The sequence below is a fragment of the Armigeres subalbatus genome, chromosome 2 (assembly GCF_024139115.2).
Source record: "Armigeres subalbatus isolate Guangzhou_Male chromosome 2, GZ_Asu_2, whole genome shotgun sequence".
Classification (NCBI taxonomy): Eukaryota; Metazoa; Arthropoda; class Insecta; order Diptera; family Culicidae; genus Armigeres; species Armigeres subalbatus.
Window position 1 is genome coordinate 98,241,966 of NC_085140.1, and position 10,323 is coordinate 98,252,288.

The 10,323-nt window shown below is 38.9% G+C and overlaps 1 protein-coding gene across 1 annotated transcript in view; it reads right to left on the reverse strand.

Moving 5' to 3' along the window:
- LOC134210281 (ubiquitin-conjugating enzyme E2 W) overlaps nt 1-9,999 on the reverse strand; it is a 152,239-nt gene extending 142,240 nt beyond the window's left edge. Inside the window, exon 1 of the mRNA XM_062686329.1 lies at nt 9,527-9,999. Coding sequence (XP_062542313.1) covers nt 9,527-9,574 — 48 coding nt within the window. The 5' untranslated portion in view covers nt 9,575-9,999. The remainder of the gene's footprint in view (nt 1-9,526) is intronic.
- Nucleotides 10,000-10,323: the final 324 nt, after the last annotated feature.

Here is a 10,323-nt window from a genome sequence, read left to right on the forward strand (position 1 = left end):
AGGCAGAAGCAGGTCGCTTTTCGGGTAACGTAGTTTTCAAATCTTCTGTGAGAACTTTAATTCTTTACAAGAAACTAATATTACTGAAAGAGGCTTTTTCTTCAGAGCACACGATATCACCAACAGCCGATATGTTTTTTACAAGTTCTGTGTCCTGGAAAGGTTTCATCCGTATTGCCAAAATCTCATTAACAGCATAACTGACCAGTGCTGCATTATTCGACTCCGTGCTTGCCCAGATTTTATTTTTTATTCAGAAATACCCTACTATAACAGTATTTATTAATGAATAATAAGAAGAAGCTTCTCGATCCTGGCAGAAAAGCTTTCTGGCCGGTTATGAAGTATTTTTCTTACACACCGCGGGCCACAAAAAATGGAGTCAAGGGCCGTAGCCCTATACTAGAAATGCTAAAATAAGAGATAGGCGGAGACGATATCTCGTTTACAATTAAACCATCAAAAGCGGTTCCAATTCGATACTAACCCTCTACAAACCATTTTTGTTTTGTTTTAGCTCAAAGTAACTATTTTGCTTTCTAAAATCTATCTAAACACGGTTTGGGCAATATTTAACAATGTGCACTCGCTTGACTGTGGATATACAACAGTAAAGCACATGTGGAGATTGGACAAATCAAGCATCCGAAAGATATTCAATTTGCAAAAAAGAGAGCTAACCGCGAAGGTTGGTACTCGGATCCTGATGGCTTTTCCGCAAACGTGACCTTTAAGTGGTCTTGTTGTGTAGGGGTTAGGGTAAACTGGGGTAATATGCACCCCCGGGGCAAAACGACCTTTTGGCTTTTTTAGCGGTGTTCCAGGAATATTTTCAAGAATGTTTACTACTGAGTTGGTAGTTCGAGATCCGAACTACATGCTCTGTAGTAAATACTATCGAAAAACTGCCTAAAATGTACTTAAAAATGCAAAAGGGTCGTTTTGCCCCGGGGGTGCATATTACCCCAGTTTCCCCTATCACGCCTATCTAGAGAGTAGGAGGTTGAGGGTGCGAGTCCCTCCAAGACACGTGGATTCATTTTCGCAAATTTCATATCAATTTGTCCATTTCGAAACATGTGCTGTGCATATGCACAGCCAAGATATTTAACAGAAATTTTTTTTTTAAGTTCGCGATTTTATCAATTTTATACTTTGATTTTTTAGAATTTTGTTTTTCAAGTTTCTTATCCAAAAAATAGTTTCTTGAATCTATTGATCTTTTTTGATTTTTTAACATATTTGGAGTTTGAAAATTCCTAAGTCAGCTTTGACTTATTGCAAATTTTTAATTTCCAAAGTTAATTTTTAATTTTCCGTGAACAAGTTGGATAAATATTTTAGAGTGTAACATTCACCACTATAACCTTCTATTGAATAAGGTTAGTTGTAGAAAATACTAAATTACAAATATTTCACTCTTCAAAGGTATACGAGCGAAAACACGAAGGAACCAAAAATTACTCAATTTTCAATATTTTTTTATAAATGTGTAGAACTTTGAAAATCGACTTTAACCCATATTTTAACATGCATTGAAAGTTATTTTATTGGTCAACATCAAAAACATTCAACATCATCATTTCATGAAAAAAATATTTGGTATCGGTTATGAAGGGTGGTGTCCGCTACTACGCCTACCAAATAATTTTTCGATAAAGGTGCTTAATTTTGAGAAATCGAACTTTAGATGCCTTTCGCCATACTGATTTCAGAAAGTTAACTCCTAGTTTGCCGCTCGTATTGTTTGCTTGTGCAACGACAATAGAGGCTCGCTTGGCAATCTTATATATAAAAATTAAATGGTCTGTGTTCGTATCCGCATAACTCGAAAACGGCTGGATGGATTTTTTCATTTCTTCAGCAGAATCATTCGTTATAGTTTCCGACGGGTTTATATAATATTTCCTAATGTGAAAATTATGAGTAAAGTTGAGCAAATCATGAAAAACTAAAATTGTGATTCCTATGCGAACTTTGCATGGGCAGTTCGGAATGCGCATTCTCGCCTACTATGCAGGACAACGTCTGCCAGGTCGACTAGTATCTCATAAAAACAACCTAAAATGGCCCACCCTATGTGTATCAAAATTGAACATCCTTTCAAAAAAAAAAAAAAATCTGACTTCTCTCACAAGTCATCAATCAAGAAAAAGAGAAACGATGATACCCAGCAGTATCACACACCGCAGCTGGTCGGACGCTCGGTGGCAAGCGAGCCTCTATTGTCGTTGCAGAAGCAAACCCGCCTCAATACGACAAATAGAAGCACATGTTTGTGATTCAAACGCAACCGACTGTTGTTCAATTCTGATACACATAGTTGGGTAGAGAGAACAGGGTGTGAAATGTTGCCAAAGCAGATTCGATAGATACGGGGAATTGACTGATATCCCATCGTTATTAGCTGGTTATGGAACAACTTCTCGCAAGGGCAGCTGTTGTATAATTGGTAATACGTCCGTGTACTTAATGGAATAGTGTGGGTTCAAGTCCCACCGGCAGCCAAATCTTTTTTCGCAATATCTCATAAAAACACCTTAAAATGGCAAACTTAACTATGTGTATCAAAATTGAACATCTTTTCCAAAAAAAAAGTAAAAAATCTGACTTTACTCACAAGTCATCAATCAAGAAAAAGATTATCTTCAATGTGTAAGAACTGGTGACCCAAAAATGAGCAATACCAGCGCCGGCCGTGCCCGAATGCAGGTCAATTGAGGAATAGGTAGGAAAATGTTGACGTGGTACTCGCTTTGATAGAAGCCGACGAGTCATCTGCATCCACAAGAAATCACTGGGATGTTGGATATATTGGGTAGCGAGTGTGGCAGGGTTCGTTTTGGTAAACGGTCTGCCGTGTATAGCGTGTAGTTTGACTTAAAACAAAAACAATCCAACGGATGCTAATTATTTTAATTATCGACCGCACTACACAACTGGATGCGAACTAAATTTTCACTTCCTGATTAATTTACTCACTCGCACAATGCAATACAAAATTTCGGTGACCAGCCGATCGTTTTGCGTTCCGCACAAAGCAAAACTAAATTTCGACGACCGTCCGATCGCTCTGCTTACTGGAGAATTTTGGTAAACGCGCAAGGTGTAGCGAAGCAAAAGGAAAACATTCGAACGCGCACTAATTATTTTAGTTTTCAACCGACTGCACAAATCAGAACAAGGGGCCGTACACATATTACGTAAGCACTTATGGGGAGAGGGGGGGTTGGTCAATATCTTACACTCCATGTAAATAAAAAAATTATTTTGTATGAAAAAAATCTTACAAAACCCAGAAAAATTGCTTACGTAATAAGTGTACGACCCCCAAAGCGATCAACTTTCCGCGAACATTCGGCATGTTTAGGGGCCTTTCACAAATTACGTAACGCTGAATGGGGAGGGAGGGGGTCAAGCCAATTGTTACAATCCATACCAAAAAAATAAACCTTCAATACAAAAAGTGTTACGAGGCGGAGGGTGGGGGTCCAAAATCACTAAATTTAACGTTACGTAATTTTAGAAAGAACTCAGCGAAAACACATTGAACGATAGACTGCAGAAATTTGAAAAACAATCTGATTTCCGCGAACATTCTGCGTGCTATACGAAAACACGATCAAATTCGCACTAATCAATTTAATTTCCGACGAATTGCACAAAGCAGAAACATCGATTCGATGCAAACAAAATTAGGCGCGCAAGGATTGTGATAAATTTGAAACATTTTTTGACACTATTTGACTTCGTTGATTTACTGACATAACGAAAGATAAGTTCGGAATTACACCCAACCAGCGACTGTCAGACAATTCCTTACAAGAGCTCACAAGCCTGTACAAGAACTGGGCATCTGCGAAACCGCTAGACTCTCACACAAAAAATGTAAGCTCACAATCAAATATTGTAACAAAAGCTTGCAAAGCTGTAAGGTCCCATACAATACTTGTACGAGAATTAAGCACCCTTGCAAACGTCCAGGTCCCATACAGCCATACCGACAGGCTCCTCCACAGAACTGCTAGAAAATCCGGCAACCACAGGATGAGTGTTAGTAACTACAGAAACTAGATCTCACTGACAATGTTTCTATTAAACCTATGGACAGGAGCAGATAGAAATGGTTTTAGCTAACGTAAAGTCGCATATGTAAGTGAACAAGTGTCCAAAGTGAAGACGATATAGGCACATATCTCCATTTGACCACATGCAAAGTGTACTATATCCACTCCAGACACGCATCAGTCACGACATACGACCCTGCGTCTGCTGAGGTAGAGATGCAAATGTTTGGAAAAGACCGAATGAAAGAGAATGTAGGTAGGGGAAAAGACGGCTTTGGCAGGTTTTGTTCTATTATTGGCAGGGGGGTTTTTGTTGACCAAATTTTATGAAATTTAGCCTCAACATTCTTTGATATGCAAAGAATGTTTAGGCCAAATTTCAGCATAATTGGTTATAGAAAACCCCCCTGCCAATAATAGAACAAAACCTGCCAAAGCCGTCATTCCCCCTATATGGAAACGGCTCACCGGGTAAAGTCAGGCATCCGGTCAGTCAGTTTGTGATGCGTTTGGTATTGCAATAACAGAGTATGTTATGCCTAAAGTATTGTGCATATTATTTTTTGGTATTATTTTTTGATATTTTACCTTTTATGCAAGGCTAGTTCATAACAGAGTATGGTATCAATAGCAGAATGAGGTATTATTGAGGTAATTTCTCCTGCTCGGGTTACCCGGGTTATGACAATGGTTGATGTGATCCCTTCTTTAAAAATTGACGTTTGCGAGGATTAAAGCAATGATGGGTGTGATCCCTTTTTTTTTAAAGAAAGCGCTTGTCTGGATTAAGGCAATGGTGAATGTAATCCCTTCTTTAAAAACAAGCGCTTACCCGTATTGGGGCTATGGTGGATGTGATTCCTTCTTTAAAAGTAGGCCCTCGCCCGGATTAAAGCAATGGTGGATGTGATCTTTAAAAAATAGGCGTTTGCCAGGATTAAAACAATGCAATGATGGATATAATCCCTTCTTCAAAAGAAGGCGCTTGTCCAGATAATGTAATCCCATCTTTAAAACAGACGTTTGCCAGGATTATGGCAACGGTGGGTATGGGATTAAGGCACTGGTAAATGTGAACCCTTCTGTGCGTCTGGAATGAGGCGAACAAATATGATATCCATTCGCAAACAGTTTGTTGGGTATTAGTCAAATATGAATGTATTTTTTGATAAATAGAGGAAACTGGGGTAATATGCACCCCCGGGGCAAAACGACCGTTTGGCATTTTTTAGTACAATTTCGGTAGCTTTTCCATAATATTTACTGTAGCGTATGAAGTTCGGATCTCGAACTATCAATCCAGTAGTAAACATTCTTGAAAATATTCCTGGAACATCGCTAAAAATGCCAAAAGGTCGTTTTGCCCTGGAGGTGCATATTACCCCTACTAGTTACCCCTAGTATCCATCTGTCTGTAAATTGTCTAATATGTTAAATAATGATATGTAAATGCTAATAGCATCTTCCTAACTTAGACGTACATGTTCATGATAGAATTAGAGGCAAAAGTATAGAATTGATAGTTCCGTTAGGATACGGCAGGCATGAAGAATGTTTTTATAGAAGTCGATTTGAAAGCGAACGGAGGGCAATATTTGAGATGGCACATATCGCACGACCTTCCTTCTGCCAAGCTCCCGTATGAAGGGGGAGGGAAGAGTATCAGTGTGGAAGCTGATATATCTCCACTGGTAAAAGGAAGGTGGTTTGATTTGCTCATATGCCATCGCGTGCGGAAGGATTTTCTATCGAAGAGTACTGTCTCCAAATTTCTAATATGGCATCAGCATCTAGTCGATTAGGAAATGAGAAAACAGAACTGTGCAATAAAAATACCACTAAGACAAACTAGAAGGATTTCCTGTAATCTGACATCTCACTGCCTGTCGCTCTACAGCCGTCACGAATCATTACGAATGATATACTCGTCCATCGTTCAACACTAACAGAATATTAAATAGGATACCACAAATGTAAGCAAACTATGCGCGAACTTGTAGCTTAAGAAGCTATTATTAGCTCATATGATCAAAGAAAATTCAAACATTTTGCAACATAAAATGAGTCAATGCATCGAAACTGAACGATAATCAATTATAGAAGCAACTTTGAGCGACGTTAAATGACGATTAGGGTAATAAAGATTACTTGCCAGTAGTCACACTAGTTGGTTAACATTTGTGTATTGTTGATAAATCCAATGCGATAAAACACCAATACAGATGGCAATATTTGAGTTCAGATTTCTTTTTTTTTCTTCTTCTTCAATGGCTTTATATTCCGACTTTTCAACTTTCCAACTTAGTATATATTCCTTAGCATGCCCTCAGTTATCAGTTGAAAGCCTTTCTATGCCCGCCATCGCATGAGTATGTATCATGTGTGGAAAGTACAATGGATATACTGTGCTCTCAGATAGTCGATAATATATCCCTCCCGAAAGCGAAAACATCCTAGGTTGACCGAGTATCGAACTTGCAATCTTCGGATTGGTAATCCTACGCCATTACTCGTAAAGCTAACTGAAGACCCCAATATTTGTACTCTAAGAGAATTGGACTAAAAATGAAGTGTCTGTAAAATTATTTTTTGTCGCAAGGAGCCCTAGTGAAAATAACAAAATTTAACTTTATGTAAAAAAATCAATTATATTATGACATACACTAATGAGTTTGCATTTCTTTTGAGGCTATTTAACTCACGAGCGGGTTGACCGATGTTTACAGTGTTCGTACCAATCGATTCGTCTTGGGATTCGCAGGGTTTATGTATGGGAAAGCCCGAGATCTTGCTGGGAAAACCGAAAAATCATAAACATTCAACGGTATGATGTAATGTGGAGAATACAATCATGAGTGAGCATACAATCGATCTAGAGTGCGGCGAAGATTTTTTTATGTACTGGTTATATCCCTAGTAACATATTGGTTTTATATTGGTTTTATAACACTCTTGTAGAGCAAGTTTAGGTCTTCAAGGGCGTTATAAAACTTAAAATGTTACTTGGGTATGACTTCGTCAGTAGATGGGAATAACCAGCGCGGAGGGGGAAACATACATTTTCAGTGCAAAACGTAAACAAACGAGCATAAATTTCATACAAAAATCCAAGATGGCTGAGTTGGGGATATTGACAAGTCAAAACACCCCCAAATAAATGCATCCTGGGTGCGCTGCTTTATCTCTTTCTCGCTGCAAAGAAAAAAAAAACAACAAGACCACTAAATGTAGAAATGAATCGACTGCTTTGAGCGTGCTTACAGCGGCACACTAGGAGTTAACTTTCTGAAATCAGTATGGCGAAAGGCATCTAAGGTTCGATTTCTCAAAATTAAGCACTTTAATCGAAAAAATATTTGGTAGGCGTAGTAGCGGACACCATCCCTCATAACCGATACCAAATAGTTTTTTATGAAAAGTTCCTAATTTTGAGAAAACCAGCGTTAGATGCCTTTCGCCATACAAATTTCTGGCGGTTAACTCTTGCTGGCTATTTTGTACATATACTATAGCGCCTGGATGTGGCTGCGGCGAGTAGAAAATCAGCCACTGCCAATAATTCATTTATAAAGAACGAAAAAGAATGAGAATTTTCCGTGCAGTGCCCTAGTGGTTCAACTAGGGTAGATGTACCAGTCGTGGCTATAGCACCAGTTGTCGCACTAGTGCATTATACACCAAGTGGCACATCATATCACCACAAAACGTTTTCTGATCAGTGAACCATATTCATATGACACGATAACACCTTTAATCTCCTCCAAATCAAACAAACCATAATTGTAAAAAAGGGTTTGGTTGATTTTTGTCGTCCTTTGCACCAGTTGTCGCACTAGTGGTCTCTTTATGACAATCGCCTAAGAAAACAATAGGATTTACCATAATAAAAACCAAAATTAAGAATAGTGCCAAAACCGGTACATGCCTTCCTATCATGGATTAAGCTATTTTGGGTACGAATTTGAATGCGGTTTTTACATTTGTTCTAAGGAGCAGGAAGGGAAACCTTCAACTTGACATATCAACACTAGCCACCCTATAACCAGAGACCGGCGGAGTGAAAAACTGTCGAAATGGCAACGTATGAAAATGCATGAAATCGTGAAAATGATATTGGCATCACTTGGACTTTTTGCTTGCTTCTTATGGGTGCAAAAAGTAAACAAGTCGAATTGGAACCGTTTTTGACGGTTCGATTGGAAACAATATGGCGTCTTCGCCGATCTCTTATTGTAGTATTTCTAATCAACACCACCCATATGCCTTTTATTTATATTTTTAAATATACTTGTTCTTAACTATTGCGACGATTGGTACACCCAACATAGAATAGGGTGCTGCATGGACGAATTCTCTTTCATTCTGCATGAAAATCTGGAAATAACAAGGCCAGTAAATGTCAATTATGATAGTTAATGGCCTTGTTGTTTTCTAATTTCTTTGCAGTGAGAAAGAAAATATTCAGCTACATATTCTTTAAAAAAAAAATCTCTCTGGATAATTTTTCCAAGCCTGAAATTATGTTTAAACTTTTCAAATATTTCAGGGATGATTTAAAAAATCTCTTGCATAACAGGTCCAGGTACAATTAAGTGGTGGAATTAGATGGGATTGTACAAACTCGGCTTATGACAAGTGAATTAATTTTACTAAAATGACGGCAATATCAGTAGTTTACGGATAAAACATCTACAACGAATACCTCATCTAGATTAATTCCTCCAATAAAGTGCTGGAATTAAATGGGATAGTACAAACTCTACAAGTACAAGATGTACAAGATAGTACACTGCCGTGAATCGCATATCTGTCCCATCTTTGCTGGATTTCCTATTCATATGGGACAAATATGCGATTCACGGCAGTACAAGTCTTATGACAAGAGTAAAACAAGTGTTTTTCTTTTCCGAAATCTGATTTCAAATACCAACATAATTCATTGATTAACCAGGAATTTGTTCTTTTTTTATTTCAATTGGTTAATAGCTTTGTGCGGAATCCCAAGTTATTGTACAAAATTACCCAATTTTTTTTCTATATATCGTAGAATTCATTCGCTGAATAATGGTCAGAACGAAATATCGAAATATCGAAATAACATTAGAATGTCCTTCCCCTTTTATGTAAGTGACAACTTGACCAATGTTGCTTCGTTTAACCCCGCCTCCCAGCTAACACTAGAGTCGCCTATGATCGATGGCTGTTATTGATTTTAACGTTGCTGCGTGCTGTGATATCCAAATCAGACTTCACCCACCTCCCCGTCTTCAGCCAGTCACAATCGATTTTTCCTCGACGATGACAGCTTGACTATACGCAATGCATGCTGCTTGTTAAATCTCGGATAACAGTCGTCTCTGCACTCAACTCCCTAAAAGGCTTCTCGCAGAATCGTGTGACAGCACTAATCGAATTAACATCACGGCGGCGTGTTATTGGACGTAATAAATTGCACTTACCTCGGAGGGACTCATTGCCATTTTTCCCTTACTATCACCCTTGCTCATGCACTGCTGCACCAGTCACCGCGACAGAACAAAAACCTACCCAGAGGATCTGCTCTGCTCTTCTAGCTCACTTGCACTACGGACGACGGAATCACTCTTGTTTTCTTCCGATTTGGTTCGATCCTCCCGCGATGGGGTGCAAAAAGTCGAAACCACACTGCAGCTCACCTGATCACTCGCGACACTGTTCGCTGCAATCGATACGTGGATCCCTCCTGTAAGAGGAACAAAAACCTCACGGATTAAAGAACTCGGCACGACACCCGCTTATTTTGCTTTCCGATTAGGTGCTGCGTTTTGATTACGCGAGAAGATTTTTTCCTAAGGGGCTCCCCCAGGCCAACCCAATATACGCACAGCGCGCACAACACCAAAGCAGAGGAGAGTTTGTTGTGTGTTGGATTGGATTGGGGCGATGTGTTGGGGTTAACAAAACAAACGAGAAACTGACTGACTGACAGCCAGCCGCAGCACGACCAGGGATGCCAGACATACAGACATGTCTGTATTTATACAGACATTTGGTCTTGCATACAGACATCATACAGATTACAGACATTATACAGACTTTTGATTAAAGTTACAGACTTTTACAGACATTCAGTTTTCGAAAAAATTGGGCGGCCAAACAGAATCCTGTTAACCATTAAACCATTTTGGGTTTCAAAACAAAATTGTTATGGGATTTCGTAAGGATTTTTATAAAGTTTCCAAACGGTAACATTTTGTAATTCCGAGCGGAGCCTTTT